The 26,482-nt window shown below is 37.6% G+C and overlaps 1 protein-coding gene and 1 pseudogene across 3 annotated transcripts in view; both read right to left on the bottom strand.

The window, feature by feature from the left end:
* Nucleotides 1-26,482, bottom strand: part of WDR19 (WD repeat domain 19) — a 122,473-nt gene that overhangs the window by 77,203 nt on the left and 18,788 nt on the right. For all 3 annotated transcript variants that reach the window (XM_032400209.1, XM_032400207.1, XM_032400208.1), the window contains exons 5-14: nt 26,016-26,131; nt 22,415-22,530; nt 18,060-18,140; nt 16,818-16,930; nt 16,376-16,549; nt 10,365-10,435; nt 9,777-9,949; nt 9,570-9,684; nt 8,609-8,715; nt 7,815-7,937 (exon numbers count right to left, since the gene is read on the bottom strand). In XM_032400209.1, coding sequence (XP_032256100.1) covers nt 7,815-7,937; nt 8,609-8,715; nt 9,570-9,684; nt 9,777-9,949; nt 10,365-10,435; nt 16,376-16,549; nt 16,818-16,930; nt 18,060-18,140; nt 22,415-22,530; nt 26,016-26,131 — 1,189 coding nt within the window. The remainder of the gene's footprint in view (nt 1-7,814; nt 7,938-8,608; nt 8,716-9,569; nt 9,685-9,776; nt 9,950-10,364; nt 10,436-16,375; nt 16,550-16,817; nt 16,931-18,059; nt 18,141-22,414; nt 22,531-26,015; nt 26,132-26,482) is intronic.
* On the bottom strand, nt 12,312-16,369 carry LOC116629918 (annotated as a pseudogene).

The following is a 26,482-nucleotide window of genomic DNA, read 5'->3' as shown; positions in this document are numbered from 1 at the left end:
AAGACCAATTAGAAAATTAAAACAAACAAAACCACCTCATGTAATCAATTGTATTTCTATATATTAGCAATGAACTATAGATACCAAAATTTAGAAATACATTACCATTTACAATCACTCAAAAAAGATGAAACATTTAGGTATAAATTTAACAAAACTTGCACAGGATTTGGATGCTGAAAACTATACAACACTGATGAAAGAATCAAAGAAGACTTAAATAAATGGAGGGTATACTGTGTTCATGGATTGGAAGACTCACCATAATAAACATGTTAATTTTCCCCAACTAATATAGAAGTTTAATATGATTCCAAAACAAATCTCAAGATTTTTTGTAGATATAAACAAGATTATTCTAAAATTTGTATGAAATGGCAAAGGAACTAGAATAGCTAAAGCAATTTTGAATAAAAAAAGAATAAGGTGGGAAACTTTGACTACTCAACTTCAAAACTTTTTTTTTTTTGGTATAGCTATAGTAATCAAGACTGTGTCGTATTAGTGAAGGGACAGACACACAGATCACTGGAACAGAATAAAGAAGCCCAGGATGGACCCACCCAGATATCCTTTACTGATCCATTTTTTTTTTTTTAAGATGCCCGCACTTTTATTTTAAATAATAGCATATTGAGGTATAACTCACATACCATGCAATTCACCCACTTAAAATGTACAACTCCATGGCTTTTAGTATATTCACAGAGTTGTATAATACTTGATCACAATTCATTTTAAAACATTTCATCACTTCAAAAAGAAACCCCATTTAATAGTCTTTCCTGAGTTTCCCCAACCTCGTCCCACTCCCCCTCCGCAGTCTAAGGCAACTACTTACCTACCTTCTATCTCCATAGATTTGCCTATTCTGGACATTTCATATACATGGTATCATACAAAATGTGGTCTTTTGTGATTGCTTTCTTTTACTTAACATGATGTTTTCAAGGTTCATCTATATTGCAGTATATATCAATATTTTATTCCTTTTTGCTGTCAAAGAATATTCCATTGTATGGATATGCCATATGTTGTTCACTTGGACATTTGGGTTGTTTCCACCTTTTGATTATTATAAATAATGTTGCTATGAACACTGGTGTACAAGTTTTTTGTGGACATATATCTTCATTTCTCTTGGGTATAACCTAGGAATGAAATTCCTGGGTCATATGGTAGCTATGTCTATTTATTTATCTATTTATGTATAGATTTATATTTTAGAGAGGGGGAGGGGCAGAGGGAGAGGAAGAAGGAGAGAGAGAATCTCAAGCAGACTCCCCACTGAGCACAGAGCCCGATGTAGGGCTGGATAACATGACCCTGAGATCATGACCTGAGCCGAAATCGAGTCAGATGCTTAACCAACTGAGCCACCCAGGTGCCCCTATGTCTAATCTTTTATAGACTTACCAGAGTGTTCTGCCAAGCAGCTGCACCATTTTACATTCCCACCAGCAGTGTATAAGAGTTCTGATTCCTCTCCATCCCCATCAACACTTGTTATCATCTGACTTTTTGATTATAGCCATCATAGTGGATGTGAAGTCGTAACTTCACATTTACTTCTGGGAACTTTACAGAGAAGTGAAAACCTTTCACACAAAAACCTGTATATGAACGTTTATAGAAGCTTCATTTGCAATAGTCAAAATCTAGAACCAATCCAGATGCCCTTCAATTGGTGAATGCTTAAACAAATTGGTATATCCATACCATAGAATACTACTCAGCAATAAAAATGAACAAATTATTGATGCACACAATGACTCAGATAAATCTCCACAGAAGTATGCTGAGTGAAAAAAGGCCAATCCCCAAAGGTTACATGGTGTATGATTCTACTTATGTAACATTATTGAAATGCCAAATTATAGAAATGGAGAACAGAGTACAGTTGATCCTTGAACAACACAGGGATTAAGGTTACTGAACCCCCACCCTGACAGTTGAAAATGCATGTATAACTTTGACTCCCCCCAAACTAAATTACTAAATAGCCCTACTATTGACTGGAAGCTTTATCAATAACAAATAGTTGATTAACACATACTTTGTGTGCTAAATATATTATATACTGTACTCTTCCAATGAAGTTAGAGAAAATATTATAAGAACCATAAGAGAAAATACATTTACAGTACTGTATTTATTGGGAAAAAAACCCACATATAAGTAGACAGGTACTGTATTCATTGAAAAAATCCACATACAAGTAGACTCATACAGTTCAACCCCTGTTGTAACCCTTGTTGTAACTATAACTTTGTTACCAGGGATCAAGGCTGAGGTGAGGGCAGGAGGCAAGTGGGGGTGTCTATAAAATAGCAACATGAAGGTGTCCTTGTGGTTATAGAATTATTCTGTATCTTGACTATCAATGTTAATATCCTGATTATGATATGTAATATAATGTTACCATTGGGGGAAACTAGGAAAAGAGCATATTGGATCTCTCTGTTTTGTTTCTTATGTGGGATCATTTTGTATTGTTTCTTAAAACCACCTGTGAATCTACAATGATCTCAAAATAAAAAGTTTAATTAAAATAAAAGCACATACATCTTGGACTTCTATTCAGGCCAAGATAGAGTAACAGCCTGGATTTAACTTTCCTACCCCAAACAACCAAAACCAGTAGACAAAAATCATGAAAAAACAAGTTTTCAAGATACTGGAATGAGGCAACAAAGAACAATTTCTGCCTGAGATTTTGGAAACAAACCAGGTAAGCCCTGTGAGTCCTCCAGCTTTTGCTCTGAGAGTTTTCAAGGCATGGCAAAGGGAGGAGGATGCAGGCAGAGCATGGCTCCCCAAGCTGAGGAGATGGAGCTGAAAGTCTGGGGAGAACAGGGGGCTGGGGTTTGCAGGGCAGAGTACGGGAGACATAAGTTTGGGTTGCTGCACTGGGTCCACTCTGAGTCCTTAGCAGGTGCTGTCACTGCATGCATGTGAGAAAACCACAAGGCCAAGGAAAGAACCATCCAAAGGGATTAGAGGGAACAGGAATAGTAACTATTCCCAACAGCCAGACTGGAAAAAATCATAGTTCACAAGGCACTGGGTAGAGAACTCAGAAAGATCAGAAGTGGGAATAATTAGCTATAGACTGAGCAGCATTTCACATCTGCCTAAGAAATCATAAAACCAGACTCAAAAAGGGTCAAACTACATCTAAGTCAATTAACTGCATTCCAGAGCAAAGCTCAAGAATATTTTTAGAGGGGGCGCCTGGGTGACTCAGTCGGTTAGGTCATGATCTCATGGGTCCTGAGATCGAGCCCCTACATTGGGCTCTGTGCTCAGCAGGGAGTCTGCTGGAGATTCTCTCCCTCTCCCTCTCTACTTCCCCATGTTTGGGTGTAAAAAAAGACTATTTTTAGGGATACAAAAATATCCAGCATCCCAAAAGGTAAAATTACCAGGTATGCAAAAAAGTAGAAAAGATGAACCATAGCTTAAAGTGGTTCAATATGATTGTGTATTTTTTATTATTTGATTTTATCTAATTTGTTGACTTATTAGCTACAACTCTATTATTTTAGTGGTTTAGGTTTTGTAGTATACATACAACCTGATAACAGGCAACTACAAAAGATCTACAGCTAAAATCATACTAAGTGGTCAAGAACAAGACGAAGATAGCCATTCTCACAATTCCTATTCAACAATGTATTAGAATAAAAGGCATCCATGGGGCACCTGGGTGGCTCAGTCGGTTAAGCATCTGACTTCAGCTCAGGTTATGATCTCGGGGTCCTAGGATTGAGCCCTGTGTCTGGCTTCCCACTCAGAGGGAAGTCTACTTCTCCCTCTCCCTCTGCCCATCCCCCTCCTAGTATTCTCTTTCTCAAATAAAATTAATAAATAATATAAATAAATAAATAAAAGGCATCCATATTGGAAAGGAAGAAGTAAAACTATATTCAGAGATGACATGATCATCTATATAGAAAATCCAATGAATCTACAAAAAACTACTATAACTACTAAGTGAATTTAGTTAGGCTGCAGTATACAGGATTAATACCCAAAAATCAGTTCCATTTCTATATGCTACAAACGAATAATCAGAAGTTAAAATTAAAAAAAGTAATACTATGCATTAAAAATAACAAAAATATGAAATACTTAAGGTATAAATCTGACAAAAGGGGTGTTTGTACACCGAAAACTCAAAAACACTAAGAGAAATTAAAACCTAAATAAAGGGAGATATATATCTTGTTCATTGGTGAGTAGACTTTGCTAAGATGGCAATTGGTCTGTAAATTCAACATGATCCCATTAAAATTCCCAGGAGGCTTTTTGTAGAAACTGACAAGATTATCATAAGTTCAAATAGGAATGCAAAGTACTGAGAATATAGCCAAAACAACTTTGAAAAAGAAACTCAAAGTTGGAGGGGTAACGTCACCTGCTTTCAAGACTTATTATAAAACTACAGTAATTAAAACAGTGTGATACTGTTATAAACACAGACACACAGATCAATGGAATGAGCAATTCCAGAAAAAGACCCACACATTTATGGACAATTTGATTTTTGACAAAAGTACAAAGGCGATTTAGTGGAGGAAGGACAATCTTTTCAATAAATGGTGCTGGGACAACTGGAATATCTTTAAACAAAAAAATGAACTTTGATCTAGACTTCACAGCATAAACAAAAATTAACTCAAAATGGATAATAGACCTCAGTACAAAACATAAAACTACAAAACTTATAGAAGAAAACACCAGAGAAAAACTCTGTGACCTTGGGTTAGGCAAAGATTACTTAGATATGACACCAAAAGCACAATCTGTAAAAAAGAAATTGGTAAGCTGGACTTCATCAAAGTAAAAAAATTTATTCTCTGTGAAAGACACTGTTAAGAGAATGAAAAGGCAACGGATGCACTGGGAGAAAATACTTGCAAAGCATATATTTGATAAATTATGGACTTGAATACAGAATAAAGAACTCTCAAAAATCAATAATAAGAAAAGAACCCAATTAAGAAATGGCCAAAGAAATTTGAACAGACACTTCACCAAAGATATACAGAGAGCAAACAAGCATATGAAAAGATGCTGGCGGAGAGGGAAGGAGAGGGCGCCTGGGTGGCTCAGTTGGTTAAGCAACTGCCTTCGGCTCGGGTCATGATCCTGGAGTCCCGGGATCAAGTCCCACATCAGGCTCCCTGCTGAGCAGGGAGTCTGCTTCTCCCTCTGACCCTCTTCCCTCTCGTGCTCTCTCTCTCATTCTCTCTCTCTCAAATAAATAAATAAAATCTAAAAAAAAAAAAAAAAAGAGAGGGAAGGAGAGAAGGAAAAAAAAGAAAAGAAAAAAAAAAGAAAAGACGTGCCACAGGAGTCCCCTAGGGAAAAGCAAATTAAAATCATACGCAAATAATGAATCATGGAACACTACATCAAAAACTAATGATGTAATGTATGGTGTAATGATGTAATGTAACATAACATAATAATTAAAAAAAAAAGCAAGTCTTCATTTGAGCAAAAGAAAAAAAAATCACAATGAGATTTCACTACACACTTAAGAGTGGGTTAAATTAAAAAGATTGACCATATCGGGCGCCTGGGTGGCTCAGTTGGTTAAGCGACTGCCTTCGGCTCAGGTCATGATCCTGGAGTCCCTGGATCGAGTCCCGCATCGGGCTCCCTGCTCGGCAGGGAGTCTGCTTCTCTCTCTGACCCTCCCCCCTCTCATGTGCTTGCTCTCTCTCATACTCTCTCTCTCAAATAAACAAATAAATAAAAAATCTTTAAAAAAAAACAAAACAAAAAGATTGACCATATCAAATGTTAGTGAGGATGTGGAGGAATTGGAACGCTCACACACTGTTGATGGAAATGTAAAATAGTACAACCAATTTAGAGAACAGTTTGTCAGTTTCTTAAAAACTTAAACATACATATGCCATATGATGTAGCCATTCTCCTTCTCAGTATTTATCCAAGAGAAAAGAAAGCATATGTCCATGCAAAGACTTGAACATGAATGTTTATAGCAGCTTTATTTGTAAATACCCCATACTGGAAATAATCCAGGCTGGAAACAACCCCAAACGGGAAATCCCCAATGTCCATCCTTAGGTTCATGGTTAAGCCAATGATGATAAATGTATACTATAACATGCCACCCCAGCAAGAAAAAGGAATCAACAGTTGATACACACAAGAAGGCAGATAGAAAGAAGTACATACCATATGATTCCATTTACATAAAACTCTAGAAAACAGAAACTCATTTATAGTGACATCAGGGGCAGGACAGGAAGGAGGAATCATAAAGGGGCGTGAGAAAACTTTTGGCGGTGATGAATGTTTACTATTTTGATTGAGTTGATGGTGTTTCACAGGTATATGCATGTCAAAATTTATCAAATTGTGGGCTTTAAATAGTAGTTTGTTGTGAATCAATCATACCTCACTAAAACTTTAAAAAACATATTTTCAGAATCATTCAAGAAAGAGATTGAGATAAATGCTGACTTATGGACAGATCACCACACCTTGAGTTCTTATTTCAAAATGCCGTGTGGAATAGTGGAAAGAGTGGGTTTTACATCAGAAGATACTGTTCAAGTTCCACATCTGTTACAAACTTACTAACCTCTTAATCTTCAGTGTTCTTCAGTCTCTAACACTTCCCTGATTATTTTAGAAAACTAATGAGATAAAATAAGTGAGATCAGGGCTTTATAAACTGCTACATCTCATACAAATGTATTATATTTGCTATAACTTACCATATCCCTTACCACTTTACCTGATACATGAGACCTACCCTACTGGTGTATATTAGTAAAAAGATGATTATTTTAGGTCGAACTTAAAGTCTCTCTTATGGCAATAAGTATGCAACAAGACATGTTTTTTTAGAAAACAGTTTAACGTGAGAAAATGAAACATTTGAAAGTCAATAATTGTTTTTCTAATGTGGAAAACAGTGCCCTTCCTACCTTTACTAAATTCTTTGAGAGAATGAACAAGACAACAGGTATGATATGCTTTGAAAAAATCTTTGAAAAATTTTTACAAATGTAAGATGCTATTACTATAACTATGTTTTATGTCCATCTGGCTAGTGTAATATTTAGAGATTTAGGGTACTGGTGGTTCAAAAGACCAAAGATTGGGGCACCTGGATGGCTCAGTTGGTTAAGTGTCTGACTCTTGATTTTGGCTCAGATCATGATCTCAGGGTCGTGAGATCGAGCCCCGGATCAGGCTCCACACTGAGCATTGAGGCTGGTTAAGATTCTCTCTCTTCCTCACCCTCTGCCCCTCTCCCTCCCCAGCTCACACTCTCTCTCTCTAAAAAATAAAACAAACAAAAAAACAACCACCAAAAGATTGAAGTGGGATTCCCAATATTCAATTAATTTCGCCATTTATTAAATGCCTACTAAATGTAGGCATTGGAGATCTAAAGTGGAATGATACGTCTTATGTTCATCACCAAAATAAACCCTTACAGCATCTAGATAAGGAAAATGAGGCTTGGAATGGGTTAAGCAGCACGTAGCGAGTAAGAGAACTGGCACTTGAGCTCAGATTTTCCAGACTCTTTTCACTCTGCCATCAAAATTGCTTATATAATCACAAAAGCACTACTAGCAAATCATGGGACCTATGTGCTGTACGTAAGTGTGTATAAAATGTAATGTATATATGTTACATACATACATCTATATGTATGTATATATTATGTATATATTATATATATACACACACATAGATATTACAAAGCAAAAATTAGAAAGTCCCCTATGTTCTATATCAAAGAAGCCAGTACGTACATCTGTACCGTAGATGAGGAAATCACCAGTTAAGGCATGGCATAAAATACGGCACTTATCATCCACCGCTGGGAAAAGCCGAGTCTCACGTTCTTCTTGAGCATCCAAGATTTCACTTTCTATCTAAAACATAAAGAATAATAGTACCTTATAGATTTGAGTAAAGCTGGTCTGCACCATCTAGGGAGATAGGGGAGGGTCTTCTTCCTAAGTTTGATTAAACATTCAGACTCATTAGACTACCCGTCTATTGAGAAAGACATCAGACAAGAACCACAACTGCCAGCGGGGCAGCATTAAACACCCCTCTTTAGTGGGAATAATCTTTGCAGCAGGCTCTGCAGGGGTCTGGTAGCTTTTCTCTTTGGCTTCCCAGAAGCAAAGAGCCAAGAAATAGATGTGGGAGACGCCCCCTTGCTTAGAAGACCCATATTTCAGGAGCCAATATCTTTTGAACAATTTAATAGGTATAGTTTCAAGGATCCCCAAAAGGGATATGCCCAAATATGTCAGTCAATTCATGGCAGGAAGCCCAGACATAGAACGTTCCCATCAGTTTTTAATTTCCCTCTAGATGCAGTTTCCCACCAGAGTAAGAAAGTTAATCGAGCATCTCATGCAGAAGGGTAAAGAGTTTTGTTAGTCCTTTAGCCACACCTGACTTTCTAGCTAGTCTGTACGTGGCTGCTTTCTGAACAAAGTTCTTGGTAATATAACATTAGGCTGTTCATCATCATCACTAATCTGAGTCGTCACAAGTCCCAAGGGCTCCAGGACATCAGAATTATACTTACCAAATGCAACTGGACTTTGCCTTCAAAAAGTGCAGCTGCATAGTCAGAATGAAGGCAAACACTGGCGACTGTCCCCAGATATTCCACATCTTTCAATTTTTTAACAGCTGTAGCAATATAAAAACACATATGTATTAAAATATAAATAAAATTACATTGAGATTTGCAACTAATTTTTAAATGGGTGCCTTTTTAAGGATATTCTGAATCTAAAATTTTTATTTTAGCCATTCTAAAGAAAATCGTAGTTGTCATATAAATTTGCTTTCAGGAATTCCGTAATGATTCACATGAAACAAAGTAACAGAAAATAAAATTACACGTGAAACAACCAAAAATTTTACTTTAGCGACAGTAAGCTTAATGGTGTAGTCTATCTGAGGCTAAATCTCGGCGGGCTCTACTCCTGTGGGATATCTGACCTCCAGTGGGGAGAAGCAGCAGCCAGGCTCCCTTCAGATGCTAATGGCCATAACGTAAAGAACAAAAGGAGGGGGGAGGGACCCAACGACCCGACCGAGGAGTGCCTAAGAAAGTCACTGTGCAAAGGCGCCTCACATTTTATTTCATTTAGTTTTCCTCACGACCCCTTGACCCCTACATGTAGAAGAATCCTCATTTTCCGGACCAAGACTTCTCAACCAGGGCTCAGAGAGGTAAAGAATTTGTCTACAGTCACCCAGCTCCAAGAGGCAGCAGGGGAATTTACACTCAGGGCCTAATTCTAAAGGTCATACTCTGCCCACTATACCACGCTGTGTTCACTACAAAGGCTAAGAATAAAATCTTCCCAAAAATTATGCAAAATTTTTACAGGATTCACAAAACTGTTAAGCTTCTTAAGAAAGAGACAGCTGAAGGAAAAGAGTGAAAGGCCCGGTCTTCAAAGAAACTTTCAATGCTCCCCAAATAATAACAGAAATTATACGCTAGGTAAGATGACAACTGGTTTGAGACTTACCATTCTCTCCAAGGACATAAAACCAAGCTCGATTATTCATTCCCACGGCCAGATGATAAAGCCCGACTGCTACGAAGTTGGGCTCCACGTCAATGGAAATTGCGATTGGCAGCTCCTATAATACAGGAAAGGAACAGTAGCAGATCAACTGCTACAACTGCTTTGATTTTACTAATAAATACAATCAAAATAACACCATTTTCATACTCCTTCAACAGGGTTGGCTACGGTGACTTCAAGGAGGGAGGTGAGGTATGCAATCCTTGTGCTGCAGGCATCCCCGAGTATGGGAAGCTTGGTCAAGAAAACATGCAGCGAGCCCCTTTGGGTAGACAGTGCCAGCAACTGGCCATCATCTGTCCAGGACAAGGTGCCCAACCCTGAAATAATTGACAGAATAAAGGATCAATCAAAAACAAGCAAATATTTTCACGTAAGCTGCAGAGACATAAAAATCTTCAAGTGTTGTCTTTTAATAGTTTAGTTTATATAGAGTAAAAATTCACCACGGACAGGCATGTGAACATGAGCATTGATTCATTCGGTAGTGGCTCAAAAGAAAAGGATGTAAGAATTTAGGTTTTATAACTGAAATTGAGATTAAATTCACTATAAATCTTTAGATCAAAGTGGACTTATAGCCTTCTATAATTACTAAAATAAGTTATTTTAGGGAACTTTCATGAAGGGTGTTAATTTTATTCCTCTTATAATGAATGCAATTCAAAAAATAATAAACACATTACTCTGCCATTGCAGTGATAAAACGTCACTCTGCCTCAGAAAAATCAGTACCTTTATTCTCATCATCCAGGTTGATTATAGCATACATGTCTTTTAATTCTGCCAAGTCATGGATTTTGATGCTGAAAAATGAAAGAAATATGTATATTGTAAATATAAGTGTTAAATAAAATTGTTTTCGTTCACGAAATATTGTAAGCTACAGAACAGGTCAGTGTTCTCCAAAAAGGGATGTATAGGATAATCTATTGGGTCAAGGTAAGAAAATAATAGAATTTCTGTAATTATATCTTTTATATATATATAATATATATATTTTGTTGCCCGGCTTAATTTTCTGATCTACAGTTTCAGGAACATGGAGGTTTAAGTTGCCCTGAAGAAAAGTGTGAGTAGGAAAACATTCTCCTGAGCAGCACTAATTATTGTAAGAGGAATAAGGTTTCTCTTTGCAATGTGCTCCCTCCACCACCCTGACTTCTTTCATACAAAAAGTAATGAGGTATAATAGAAAGAGCATTCGATTTGGAATCAGAAGGCATAGGTTGAAAGCTCTGAAAAACTGGGGACATATTACTCCATAGGGCTACAGTGAAGATAGGTGGGTTCAAGCCAATGAAAGCTGTGTGGTACAACGTTGGCCCCTAATGGCTGGAAGGTATCTTTCCTCCTTGTCTCCTTTCCTCTCTCCTCCCTTCTGCCCTCCCAGGGTTTTCCCTTGATATATTTCCCCTTGTTGTTTTCATTTAACTTTTTGTTTTGATAGGATTATAAATCCACATGCAGTTGTAAGAAATAACACAGAGATTGTATATACCCTCCACCTTCCCCCCCCAAATGATAGCATCTTGAAAAACTGTAGGATAATATAATCAAAATATTGACATTGATATAATCCACGAACCTTTTTCAGATGTCCCAAGTTTTACTTGTATTCACTGTGTGTGTGTGTGTGTGTGTGTGTGTGTGTGTTTAGTTCTAAGCAATTTTATCACATGCAAGATTCCTGAGATCCACAACCACAGTCAGGATATAGAATAGTTCCATCACCACAAGGATCCCTTGTGCTGTCCTTTTATAAAGGCACTTACCCTCCTTCCTCTCCACCCTAGCTCCATCCCTAACCCTAAGCCACCACTAATCTGTTCTCCATTCCTATAACTTTATCATTTCAACAATATTACATAAATAGAATCATATCATATGCAACATTTTGTGACTGGCATTTTTCACTCAGCATACCTCTCTGGAGATTCATCTGAGTTATGGTGTGTATCAATAGTTTGTTCTTTTTTATGGCTGAGTAGTATTCCATGAAACGGATGTACCAGTTGAACACTCACCCACTGAGGGATATCTGGATTGTTTCTAGTTTTTTACTATTACAAATAAAGCTGCTGTAAACATTCATATTCAGGTTTTTCTGTGAATATGTCTTCACGTCTCCAGGAAAAATGGCCAGGAGTGAAACTGCTGGGTCATATGGTAACTGCACGTTCAGTTTGTTTGTTTTTTTAAGAAACTGCCAAACTGTTTTCCAAAGTAGCTGTACCATTTTACATTCCTACCAGCAATGTATGAGTGATCTAGGTTCTCTTCATCCTTCCCAGCATTTGATGTTATCACTATTTTTAATATACTAATACTGTGTGTTTCTCTGTTTATTTGGGTCTTCTTTGATTTCTTTCAGCAACATTTTGGAATTTTCAGCACACAGACCCTGTACATGTTTTGTTAAGTGTATATCTAGGTATTTCATTTTCTTTGGAGTGATTAAAAATGGCATATTTTTCTACATGTTTGTTGCTACTACATAAAAAATGTGATTGATTTTTTTTTGGTGTTGATCTTGCATCCTGAGACCTTGCTACACTCACTCAGTTTTAGTTCTGGGTGTTTCTTGTTTGTAGATTCCTTGAGATTTTCTACATAAGCAATCATGTCATCTGCAAATAGAGATGGTTTTACTTTTTTCTTTCCAACCTGGATGTGTCTCATTTTTCTTGTCTTACTGCAGTGGCTAGAACTTCTAATATTAGGTTGCATTAGAGCAGTGAGAGTAGGTATCCTTATCTTGTTCCCAATCTCAGGAGCAAGCACTCAGTCTTTCACCATGAAGTATGATGTTAGCTTTTTTTGTATGACAGGTTTTTTGTAGATGTTCTTTATCAAGTTGAGGTAATTCCCCTCCATCCCTAACTTACTGAGAATTTTTATCATGAATGGGTGTTGGATTTTATGAAATATTTTGTGTCAACTGATGTGATCATATGGTTCTTCAGTTGCTGATACAGTAACTTTGTTGATTTTTGAATGTAAATAAGCCTAGCATACTTGGAATAAATCCCAGTTAGTCATGAGGTATAATTCTTTTCATATATTGCCGAATTCAGTTTGCTAAGTTTTGTTGAGGATTTTGTGTCCAAGTTTATGAGAGAGACTGGTCTCTAGTTTGTTTTTTTTTTTTTTTTAATACTTTCTTTGATTTCGGTATAAGGGTAATACTAGCCTTATAAAATAAGTTGAGAAGTGTTCCCTCCACTTTTATTTTCTGAAGAGATTTTGTAAAATTAGTGTGAATTCTTTTTCTAAATGTTTGGTAGAATTCTCCAGTGAAACCATCTGAGCCTGGAGATTTTTCAGGGGTTTAAAATCATTCTTCAATTTCTTTAAGAATTACAGGGCTAATTCAGATTATCTGTTTCATCTGTGTTGCGTTTCAGTGGTTTTTGAAGAATTTTTCTAATCTTCTAAGTTGTCAAATTTCTGAGTTGTTTGTAGTATTCCTTTGTAATTGTAAAGTTGTAGTACTTTTATTGTCCTTTTAATAGCTTCCAGATCTGTAATAATATTCCTGTTTCATTCCTGATATTAGTGACTTGTGTCTTTTTAATTTGTCATTCTTGCTAGAGGTTTATCAATTTCTTTTTCAAAAAATTCCAGCTGTTAGATTTTTTTTTCCTATTCTATTTTCATTGTCATCACCTTCTGCTCTTTATGATTGTATTCCTTCTGCTTTACCCTTATCTTGCTCTTTTTTTTCTAGTTTCTTGAGGTAGGGACTTAGATTACTGATTTGAGATTTTTTTCTTTTATATATAAGCATTAATACTACAAGTTTTCTTCTCAGCACTGCTTTAACTGTATCTCATATTTTGATATGTCGCATTTTCATTTTTATTCAGTTGTATGGGTTTGTTTGGTTTTTTTTTTTTTTTTTGGTCTTTTAAACTGCTTTATTAACTTCACAATATATAATGAGCATCTTGCCATGCAATAGGGTAAAACTCCCCTGCTGATAGGATCTTACAGATTGAGTCAAAATACAACATTCAATTAGAAGCTGGTCATAGGAACCCACAAGAGACATGTAACACCAAAAGGTTTACAACAAAGGTACACTGAGAACATGTAAGTTTAGGAAGCAGGTGTGTCTTCCTATTAAGTTCAGGGAAAACATCAGGATTCAAGGCATAAGGCAAAACTCCTCATGATGGTCATGGTGAGGAGGGTCAGTGTTAACCGCCCCTAGACTATGACTGAATTGCTTTTCCCTCAGGTGTCTCACTTCCCCCCCCCCCCCCCCAATCCTTTCCATATTCTCTTCTCTCATCCCTGCCTGTGGTTCTCCAAGCCTCTGAATCATGTCCCACCTACACTGTGGGATGGGATGCCTAACATGGAACCACCTACAATTTACTCTAGGCACACAATATTCACCAGCTTCCAAAGGGAGGGCCAAGGGCTCTCCTTTATTAGCAACTTGCTCCTTTTCATCCTTTTTTTTTTTTCATTTTCCTGGTTGGCATTGTCCATGCTGAGACTTTTTACTGCTTGTTCCTCTGGACGCCATTGCTCCTGGTCCCATCCTTGAGGTCTCCTGCTCCTCTCGATTTCTTGCCGCCAGCGTGCAGATGTGACACTTAGACCTGCACACCTGCCCCCCCCCCCGCCTCCTACTCTTTGGGGCCCCCTGGCCCACACACCCCCAGGGCCACCGGGAGCAAGAAGGGAGCAAGTGAAGGATGGGTCTGACACTAGAGCAAGGGACGCGAGTTGGCATTGGTGGGTCATGACTCAGTTGTGTGTATTTTTAAATTTGCTCTGAGATATACTCATGAATTATTTGGAAGTAGGTTAATTTCCAAGTGTTCATTGAATTTCCTGTTGTTTTCTGTTATTCATTTCAAGTGTGATTACATTATGGCCAAGGAACACATTTTGCATGACTTCAATTTAAATTTGTTGAGGTTTCAGGGCCCACGATATGGACTATCTTGGTGCATTTTCCATGGGTGCATGGAAAAAGCACGTATTCTGTTGTTGGATGGAATGTTCTATAGATGTCTCTTAGGTCTAGTTGGTTTATAGTGCTGTCCAAGTCTGCTGAGAGTTTACCTAAGCTACTCCATGGTACCGCTGGCTCAGCAGCCATCCTGTTTGGCCAAGTGGCCTGCAGTGACCTTACACTAGTCCCTCCTGTGAGTGCATGCCCTGGAGAGCAGCTCACAGAGTCACAAGCAAATGTAAGATCCTGATGTGACTTCCCCAAAAGCCCTCATGATCAACAGTCTCCCCTGTCTCCCAGCATTTATATGCCTTATGTGCCCCTAGGATAAGATCTCTGGGGCTTACCAAAACCCCACTGTTTTGGTTAGAATTGACCAATCTGGCCTTAGCCTGGGAACCCTAAAGCAGTCTATTCAGGAACCCTATTTTTTTCATGAACCTGCTACCTGCAACATCTTGGCATTGGCATCTTTTGATTGCTTTTTCCCAAGTGAGTTAAAATTTTCCTGATTCTTCATATGTCAGGTAACTTTGGGTTATATTTTGGACATTCTGGACATTACATTTGAGACTCTTGCATCTTGTTTAAATCCCAAGGAGAAGGTTTAATTTTTTTTCTTTTTTTAAGCAATCAACCCAGTTGGGTTCAGGCTATCAGTATCAACCAGCTTTCTGTGAGATGTGGTTTCAACGTCAGTTCCATTTTCAAAGGCTTTGCAGTTGTATTCAGATATGTCCCTGTTCGGTCCACTTTGTGGCCCATAGGACTTGCATTATGACCTGTCCCTTAGTTCTGTTCTCAAAGTCTTTGGTATCTTTAGGATAAGATACACATATATAGCTCAGGAGTGAACCTGGGAGTTCATAAATGTCTTTAGACGGTTGCTTTCCAGAGCTCTTTCCTCTCCAGGATCTCCCTGGTATGTTCTGATTCTCTGGGGCTCCCCTTTTTGGTATTCCAGCAGGAAAGCTGGGGTTCTACCCTGTAGTGCCTTGTCCTTCCCCAGCTGCACCCATACCTGTGGCCAAGCAGTGTGAGGGCAGAGAGGAAAATAAGCAACAGGGGTCGCCCCACTTCCTGGGACCATAGCTCCTCTACTTGGAGGAAGGTTACCCTCTGTCAGAGCTGCAGGTGTCTGGGGGACCTTCCTGCCATTACTGTTGCTGCCACGGCCATGGCAAGGTTGCTTGGTGGCTGGGGCATGAAAGAACAGAGAAAGAGTAAGTGTTAGGAGTCTCTTTCCTGCAACTTGAGGCCAGAACTAGAAGGCTTCTCTCGGAGCTCTCTCCTTTATGCTCTGGTGTCTACTTCCAAATTTTGGCTGCCTTGAGTCTTGAGAGACTGGAAAACAAGTGGGAGACTCCTCACTGGTTTGGTGGTATTTCACATTCTGCTCTTTTTCTTCAAGGTGCCTACTCTTTACTTTTCAGAGTCCTTAAATAGCTGTCCCATGCCTTCTGCCCAGGTTTTATAGTTGTATTCAGTAAGCGAGACAGGGTGGAGCGTGCTGACTCCATATTACCTGGAATTACCTATTTTAAGATTGATTTTCAAGCATTCTCCATTTTAGGTTTTGTAGTTAGTAAACATTTAGCAATTTGTGTTTTACCCTGCGTGTTATAGCAGGAGTCCTAGAAATTTTCAACTGCAAACGTGTTTTAAGAGTGCAGGAGAGTATCGTTGGCAGATTCATACTAGCTATCAAAGTCTTGTTGAATCTTTTCAATATTCCTTACATAAGCTTTCCTAGGAATTTTTGAATATAACTTACCAATTATCACCACATGTAGCAGCTTTATTGAGGGTCTGTGAAACTGCAATACTGGTTAGACTATCTTTGTGGTCACGAGCCTGAAATATCTCTTGACCAATCTCTCGAATATGAGTGGAGATGACCACAAAAACTCCACGTGAAAAACCAATCATGATGTAGCCATCACCATACCTACAGTAACAAAGGCAATGATACAGTAAAAGGCTGGTTAACGATCACTGGCAATACAGTACATAAGCAAGTACAATAGAACCAAGGAACTACAGAATACAATTTGTCAAGGGCCAGATAATATGCGAGGTAGTTTCACATAGTAAGTCATAGTCTATAATCCAGAAAATGTTACATACAGAAGTGAAAATGCTATGGGCAAAAATTAAATATAATTAGTAAGGAAAAACACACGGCTATCTTTTGGTAATGAGCTTCTTGTACATACCAGCTGTAGCAGACAATGTTCCCATAGTGCTGCTGAAATTCCAGATCAATTGGGCTATCTGGTTCATTCAGATTATAAAGAAACAAAGTTTTCTTGCCGACCACCACGCTGATCTGCCAGAAAAGATTAAGAGATTGTGAAATGAATTACTCAGTACTTCATGAAGACCAATAAGCACATTCAAATAGCTGAACCTAATTTATGAACACAATGAGCCAAGTTTACATTAAATGTTATAACTAATAAGATAACAATGAGACTTAAGAAAATACGTCATACTAATATACAGTCTGGGAAGGGTCCACATCCACCTTTGAGAAGTACACTAAAATAGCTGGGTCGATTAACTCTATACCTCTCATTAGAGACTGTGCAATACAGGACTGTAAGTCTGACATAGTTCCACTGAAACTGAATGCATGTTCAGAGTATAGAGAGTCTTCCATCCTAAGAGGTCATTCTGATTTTAAGCCACTGGGGATTACAGTCCACACTGTGTGGATAATTGAGCTTGGCTTTTTGCATCATTCTTTCCATCACCTGCAGGTCACTGGTCAATGTGGCTAGACTAGTGTCCCTCTGTTACTCACACAAGTCAATACTTAACTATAATTCTCAGTGGAAGGTGTTAACTGTGAGGGAGAGAAAAGAGTATATAACTTATTTGGGCTCGTTAAGGGTGATGGATTTATGTAAGAAGAGAAACACTTTGACGTATTTCCTTGATTCTATCAATCATAAGTCACTATCGAGTTAATAATAGCTTTTTAAGAAATAGAAACATTATTTCATTTAAATAGATTTATAGTAATTGTGAGAATCATCTGGATTTCAGAATAATAAAATGTGGCAGGGAAAATGCATCTAAGATATTAACAAAAACTACAATTTCCAGAGTTCTGGTCACCACCTCTAAGAGAGTGAAAATAAAAAATCATATAGAAATCAATACTTCTGTTTATAAAGGTACCCTCACTCTTTCTGCTACCACAAGAACGAGAATAACAACATCAACTGTAATAGGAAGATGTCCTCATTTGCTGTGATACCAGGTAGCTAGCTGCTGTCAGCAGCTTTGTAAAAGCAACATACGCCTGAGACACCGGAGCCTGTACTGATTTAATAAATGACAGACCAGAATTTATTTATCCCTATACATTCTGAACCATCCACGAAAAGGAGAAAGTATAGCCTACAAATTATCAAAATAACTTGGACATGGATGTGACTTAGAATTCTTACTGTGCTTTCAGCAGCAGACATTCGGTCATCAGTCTTCATCATGGAAAACTGCATGTCGCTAGGCTCTGATCTCACTGGTGTCTGCAGAGATAGGAATATTATCACTATGAATAAGCACAACACTTAATTCATCCTGAATATTAACAAAACCAGTAACTTGCTTTCACTTCTGTTATACCTGAAAATCCCACTGCTACAAACATCTAGAAATTCTGGATAAAACAGAACACATGTCTTATTAAATAGAGAGATAAGCTTGAAAGAAGGTAAGGAAAATTTCCAGGGACAATAAGCAAAGATCAAATCATAAACCAAAGTATGTGTAGAAACTGATGCTGCAGCTATCCAGAGCAGTTGGTTAGGAGACAATAAAGAAGCCCATTTGACTTGGGCGAGCTTTGAGTCAGAAAAAAAGCTAAAAAAAGCCCTTTTCAAATCAGAGACCTTTCTATCTTCCTTATGATCTGAAGTTCAAATTTATGTGTTGAGTGGTCTAGAAAGTCCTTGGAGTGTTTGTCAAAAACAAATCCAAGGCCTCTTCCAAAGCTGCAAAAAATTTCTACAGACAAGCCCTGTTGAAGATGAGCTCACAATTCAAAATGAGAAAAGTCACAAGAGATAATGCTTCAAGAACAAAAGTCAGCAGATCTAAGAATAACAGAATTATCAGAGAGATCATAAAATACTTTAAAAATGAATAAAGATATAAAAGGACTCATAAGTATGACAGAAGATTTAAAAAAAAAAAGTCCAGACAGAGAGAACTACAAAGTACTTTTCTTTATTAATTTAAAGTACACCTGACCCTTGAACAATGTGGGGGTTAGGGGAGCTGAGCCCCTGCACAGTTGAAAATTCACATATAATGTTGACTTCCCCCAAACTTAACTACTAATAGCCTACTGTTGACTGGAAGCCTTACCAATAATACAAATACTCAATTTATACATGATTGTATGTTATGTATATTAAATACTGTATTCTTACACTAAAGTGAGCTAGAAAAAAGAAAATCTTATTAAGCAAATCATAAGAGAAAATACATTTATGGTACTGTATTTATCAAAAAATATCCATAGATAAGTAAATCCACACAGTTCAAGCCCATGTTGTTGAGGGATCAACTGTGTACTTGACATACAATATTAGCTTCAGGTGTACAACATAGTAATTCAATATTTATATACATTACAAAATGATCCCCATAAGTCTAGTCACTATCTCACCATATAAAATTATTAGAATATTAATGACTATAATCCCTATCCTGTATATTACACCCTCATGACTTACTTATTTTATAACTGGAAGTTTGTACCTCTTAACTCCATTTGCCTATTTTGCCCTAAAGTACTTTCTAAAAATAAAAAGTAGAATCACTAAAATTAAAAAAAAAAAAACTCAATAAGATAGAAGGCCAGACAAATTTAAAGAAAGAGTAAGTAAATTAAGTAAATTATCCAGAAGGTTGCACAGAGTGACAAAAAGATAGATATTATGAAAGAGAGATAAAGAGGGGTGCCTGGGTGGCTCTGTCTGTTGAGCGTCTGACTCTTGGTTTCAGCTCAAGTCATGGTCTCAGGGTCATCATCTCAGGATCATGAGATTGAACCCCACATCAGGCTCCCCACTCAGTGCAGAGTCTGCTTGTCCCTCTCCCTCTGCTCCTCCCCTGGCTCTCTCTCTCTCTAAATAAATAAAATCTTTTAAAAAAGGAAAGATAAAGAGATAGAAGGTCCAATGTATGTCTAACAGACACTCCAGAAGGACATAATAGAAAGGGCAAAAGGTAATACTGAAAGAGATGATAGAATTTTCCAGAATTGACGAAAGACAGCAAACTTCAGATTTAAGGAACAAGACAAGTCCTTAGTAGGATAAACAAAAATAAATCCACACAAGTAAAACTGGAGTGATCTGCAGAACAGTAAAGTCAAAGCAATTTAGAGACAACACCAAATAAAGCAATATTTTTAATGTATGCTTTGCTTACCACATGACAACTTAAATAGTATGTCTAATTCTACAAGCATACTTCTTAGAGATCAGAAATGGGAAATAGCTATCTTGTAATTAAATAATGGCTGAATGTAGTGATTTCCTGGGATGTTATATAGCAAAATATTGTAAGACCATGTCCTGATTCAGTGGAGGAAAAAAAATGCCAATATCTACTGATGATGTCTGATATGGATACAAGAGTGAGTGGAGAGCTAAAGCATCTGGACTTGTATATCTACCATTCTAATTCAAAATGGCACCAAAATAGAATGATCAAAATTTTAGGCTTCAGAAAATATTTTTTACATGAATTAATCTTAAGAACCAGATTAATCATGCTATGGTTCTACTCAACATGGCTGAGTTACTTCTGCCTAACTTTCAGAGCTTTCCAGATTCAGGAACCAATGTTCTTCTTCAGCCTTATTTTCTATAAATTCTCAAAGCCCTTATCTTCAGTCAAGCCACTCTTGAACAAGCTATAAGTTCTCCCTCTTATCTCTGTCCACGTTGTTTTGCTAGGATTGAGCGACAGACTGCTAAATGTCTTATGGTATCCACTAAAACAAGTTTCAGTAGGGCACACGATTACCCACAGAGTCTAAATTTGCAGCTTCCCTGGCAGCAGTGAGGTGTGACTATATGACTAGGTTCTAGTGATATGAATGGAAATAATAAACGCATCTTCCATACTAGGTCCTTTAAATATTTCTTGCACTCCACTTCTCTTTCTCCCTTCCCTGGAGTGGAAACGCAGATATGGTGCAGGTAACTATTCAGAGGAGGACAAAACATCCTTGCAAATGGCAGAACAATAAGACGGAAGGAACTTGGGACTGTGTACAGCCTTATGAAGCAGAGATGCACAGATGATTTGCCTACCTGTCTGTTACATGAGAAAGAGGAAAAAACCACCCAAACTACCATATTCTTAGAGCCCTTGTAATTTTGGACCTCTCTGTTACAACAATTTATTCTATACCTTGACTGATTCAGATCGTCTTTTAAAGATTCATAATCCAACTTGCATTGATCTCCTCCATCTCAGATATTATAGGACTTGTCAACTATACCACAAAATACGGCAATCATATAAGGCTGTGAGTGTTTTATCATGATTAGTTCTGTCTTCTTGAGAGTAGGAGCCTATGGCTGGTAGCTTCTAAGATGATCCACAGTGATCCTTACCTCCTTCTTTGTGTAATCCCCATCCCTACCCCTCTGAAGGTGGGCTGGACCTACGGACTCAGTTCTACATAACAGAATATGGTGAAAATGATTTTGAGATCAGGTTATTTATTAAGAGATTGTGGCTTAAGTTTTGAATGGCTGTTCTCATTCTCTTACTACCTGCTATGTTGTGAGGCACTGTATGGAGAGATCCATGTGGACAGGAAATTAGGCAGGCTTCTAATCAATGGCCAGAGAGAAACTGAGGTCCTAAGCCTAACAACCTGTAAGGAACTGAACTCTTGTCAACAACCATGTGATTGAGCTTGGAAACCGATTTTTTCCCAGTCAAGCCTTCAGATGAGACTCCAACCTTGACCAATAAAATGCAGCCTTGTGAGACCTTAAAGCAGCTAGGCTGCACCTGCATTCCTCATCCATAAAAACTACAAAACAATAAATGTATATTGTTTTGAAACTGCTAGGTTTTGGGCATAATTTATTATGTAGCAATAGAGACCTAATATGGGACCATATTTCATATTTCTTCTGAAGTACATAGCACAGTGCCATATACTTAGAGGGTATTCAAAGAATTTGCTAGTCAATATTGTCCTAGCAATACTAAACCATATGCCAAGTAGTCCAAAGTAAAATTTACCCACTGGTGAGATTATGTAGTAGCTATTGGTAATACAAATTCACTTAAGGAGCCACTGAAGATCTAATCAATTGGGAAATTTGAATAGTAGTAACTTTTAATCCTAAAACTAAATTTAATTAGGGTTAGTTTGGAAGCAATTTAACATACCAGTTAAAGGCATGGGCTTTAGAATCAGGCAAACCAGACTCCGAGTCCAGTTATTAACATTTATATTATGAATATACACATACAAAGTCAGAGTTATCTCACAAATATACAGCCTGGCTATAACCACAGAGCCGATAATCCATGCCAATACTAGGTAATAGCAAATGTACAAAGGAAGATATTTGGATAAAGGATTCTTAGGAAAGAAAAGTGTTCTAATACATAAAAAGAACAGTTTTTGTTGTTTAGAAAAGGAAGTTATTGCATACATATCTCACATAGAGATTTTAAAATTTCGTAGGTTAGTTTGGTAGACAAACTTTATTTCAGGGAAATTTTTGAATATATCAGACCAAAGATGATACTGTATTACCTGTCTTATCGTGTCACCTTCCTGATTGCTAACTGTAATCATTTTATCTTCACCACCTAAAGCAAGCAGATTTTCTGCATTCCAACATCCACATGTGATTCTCTTAGTATGTTTTCCTGAAAAAGAGATGATTTTTGTACAGACACATGGGTTTCTCAAAAAAATTAAAAGAACTGTGATGTCAATCTGTAAGTCTAGGTAATATGCCGCCGATATTAAACAGACAAGGAATGTTAAATCTCATCCAAGCAGTTAGGGTCTAAGCAACCTTATTTAAAAGTTTATTACCAAGTTCTAAAGCAATGTAACACTATATAAGAGCAATACTGCTTTTCAACTATTTATATGGATATGGGCATGGGCCTTACATGAAAAGATACTCCACTCAACAAGTTTGTTTGCTTACCATATAACCAAACCTTTAACAATAATGTCTTAAGACCAGTAAATCCCAAGGCACTCAAGTTATCTTTACTATACTCAGCTTCACAGTGTGGTAGACCCGTGGTATAAACAGATTCAATAGTCACAGTTTTGGCTATTCATGTAAAACTAGAGCACATATGATTTCTGATAATGCTGAGGTGCAAATCTGAATGTACCTTGGTGGGACTTGTGTTAAGAACTGAGTCACTTAACTAGTAAGTGATACTAGATGGAAGCAATAAGTATCAGGAAACTTTTTCATTGAGGAATCTAGCCAGTGCAAAAACTCAATTTTGGGGGGGAAATCTTATACTTGACACTGTGTGCATTTGTTGAAGGTCCTGGGATAGAAAAATCCTTGAGTCTCAAGATTAATTCTACAATGAAGATTAGAATGGTTAAGTATACATATTCTGGAGCCAGACTGCCTAGATTTGAATCTCGGCTCCACCACTGACTATAAAACATAGAGTAAGCTATTTAACACTTCTATTCCTTAGTCACCTATCCATAAACTGGGGATAATAGTAGGGCCTGTCTCATAGAGCTGAGGATCAAATGAGTTTAAGCATTTAGAAGAGTGCCAGGCGTATAGAAAGTGCTATATAAGTTTAGCTATTTTAGCTGCTTTTTGAGAGCAGAGACATTAATTTTATTCTTTCTACCCCTTACAAAACGTAATACAGTACCTATGCTGGAAAGAGGATCTAAATAAGTAGGTATTAAGTGAATAGACCCTGAGGCCAGAATCCTGGTGTGTTAGAGGCTCAGCAAGGAGGATAGTGTGGCTGGAGTAGAGGAAGTAAGAAGAGAGGAGTCTGAGATGAAATCAGAGAGTCTGCAATGGCCAGGTCATGCGGGTGCTGGCTGGCCATTGTGAGGACTCTGGCTTTGACTCCGGGTGAGATGGAGAGCCATTGGGAAGGTCAGAGCAGAAAGCTCACTCTGGCCCCTAGCTTGAGAATATTGTATTACAGGGAAAGAGCTGAAGCAGGGAAACCAGTTCAGAGATTGCAGAAATTCACATGGAAAAGGTGTATGAGGCTCACACACAGTGGTAACGGAAGAGGTGGTGAGAACAGGCTGGATTCTGGAAATATTTAAAGAAAGAGCCTATAAGATTTCCTGGCAAATTAGATACGGAGGGATGAGAAAGAGGAGTCAAGGATGATGCTAAAGTCTTAGCCTGAAGATCTAAAAGGATGGGATGTCATCAATGGTTGAGAGGGACAGCTGCGGGTCAAAAGGATTTTAGAGATATTAAATTTGAAGTGTTTCTAGACATCTCGTGAGAGATGTTGAATAAGCAGTTGGATATGAGTCTAGAGATAGGAAGAGATCAATATGGGACTGGTCAGGATATAGATGGCATTTCAAATCAGGAGACCAGGGCACAAAGCGAAGGGACCATTCAGAGAAGACACTGAGATGTAGGAGAGTTTAGTGATCATAGATTAAGGGACTTGTGTGGTACACTGCAACTGGGCCCAAAGAAATGGGCATAGGAAGGAAAGAAGAGTGCACAAAGAGGTGCGAAAAGGCCAAAGACAAACTTCTTTCTATACCCCAGAAAGGGAGAAGAAAATCTCTTCTTCCACCTTCCTGTATACCTCATGGCTTCTTTGCTTCCCGTGCTCAGAACTCAGGTTAGCCTTAACATCAAGAACAGTTAACCTGTTTTGTGTGCCTACTTACAGTACTCTGGGCACTTTACATGTACTGACTTATTTAAATAATATTAACTCACAGTTAATCTACTATGGTAACTGAAGTTTGAACCATGTTAGTGGGAGACTGGCAATATTTAATTAAACCGTAGTAAATGAATTTCATGTATATAAGAACCATGCAACATGAGAACTGCCTATATGTAGGGTAGTTGAAGGAAATAAATCAGTGCAAGATTCAACAAGGTTAACAGATTTTAGTTACTGTGAAATGCTGGCAGATCATGCTACCATGCAGGGGCTCTTAGAGTGGAAAGGCTTGGATTTAGGAAAGTGAGTTATTTAAAAGGAAAAAAAGCAGAGCCACAAGTCATAACCAACTCTGAGAGAGGCAGCTATATATTTAGCTAAAGGACCTAAGATATATAATTAACCTGAATCTCCTCAGGCCCATTTTACACAATTAATAAATGACTCAGAAGAGAATCAATATTCATGTTAAATACAAAGATCACCTATAAAATCATGTATATGTGACAAATACCTGACACAAAATAATCATGCTTTGACAAATTATTTTCTTATATGTCAAGTGTCAAATGTTTTGGGGCCTGTAAGTTAACCGCTAGGGTGTTCCTAGCGATGAAGTGGGATACAAAAAAGGCCTAACTGAAGTCAAATAGTCAATTTGTATGGTGAAAGTTGATTTTTGTAATATTTTGTTTAGTTTTTCAAATGGATCAATGGCATTACCTTTTGGCTGAAGCACCAAAAATATAAATATTAAAGATAGACATATATGTGAAAAAAGTTGAAATAATTACGTGTCCTTAATTGAAAGGCACTTTCTCAAGTATTCTGTGGGCACTCTTATCTCCAGAGTTTAATTCTTCCTTAGCAATAAATTATAATTTTTTGGCCACCTGGGTATAATTAAGCCTACTAGTTTCACCATTTACCAGCATGATGTTATAATAATTGAAAAGAATTGATCTGTTTCTTCTTGGGTGTTCAGAGGGCAGATGCTAATGACCAGAGATTGGGGAATCAAAGAGTCTGAACCGAGGTAAAACGAGGAACAAACACCCTCTAGCCATATACCCTGAGGCAAATATAACTCACAGTGCATACCCAGACTAAACTGGTGTTTGGAGAGTGAGAGATTAGAATTAAGAATCTAGATATATTCTGACCAAACAGTCACCAAATGTTTCAGTCCCCCCACTAACGTGTTGATATGCACATGAGCTATTCCATGTCCAAAGGTACAATCTGCTAGTAATGTCCTGGTGTCCAAAGGCACAGGCTGACCTTAGAGCAACCATTCTATGTGGCCTGGTAATTCTTAGCAGACAGTGAAGAGGGATCTTATAGTTTAGCTAGTTACAGAGCTTGACCAGGGGAGCTTTTACAATTTCCCTTGCAATATCAGAAAAATCTGAGGCAGTAAAACATACATTTATGTAAAGCATCTCAAATAGTGAGCAGTATTTCCAGCTATAACCTACCCAGCACAGGAATCTTTCGAGACGTCTGACGATTATAAATAAGCAAACTTCCTTTAACAGTTCCAACAGCCAGGAAACTTCCAATTTTTGACCAAAGAAGGAAAGACATTTGATCCCTGTAACATTAAGATATAAATCACTAAAAAATTCAGTCATAATCTCCAGATAGTTCTTTTAAAAAGTATTTCATGAATAACTTTAATATCTACTTAGAAACTGAAGTACAAAATTAGAACTAATGCTTTAGGACAAAGACTAAGGGCTAAAGACATTTTGGAGATGCTTATAAGATGATCTTACGGTCAGTTAGACCTAAAATACATATGTAATGAATACAAACTCTACTTCAGTCATGATGGAACCTCAAATTTCATAAAATGACTCATGATGAGATAGTTTAGTTAGTCTAATGATAGTTGTAAATGTGGAAAAATTAAAAATTAATGGATGATGACACCACATGCTTT

Source organism: Phoca vitulina, unplaced genomic scaffold, assembly GCF_004348235.1.
Source record: "Phoca vitulina isolate PV1807 unplaced genomic scaffold, GSC_HSeal_1.0 scaffold3, whole genome shotgun sequence".
Lineage (NCBI taxonomy): Eukaryota > Metazoa > Chordata > Mammalia > Carnivora > Phocidae > Phoca > Phoca vitulina.
The sequence above is the reverse complement of the archived record's forward strand: the minus strand, read 5'-3'. Positions and strand labels throughout refer to the sequence as shown.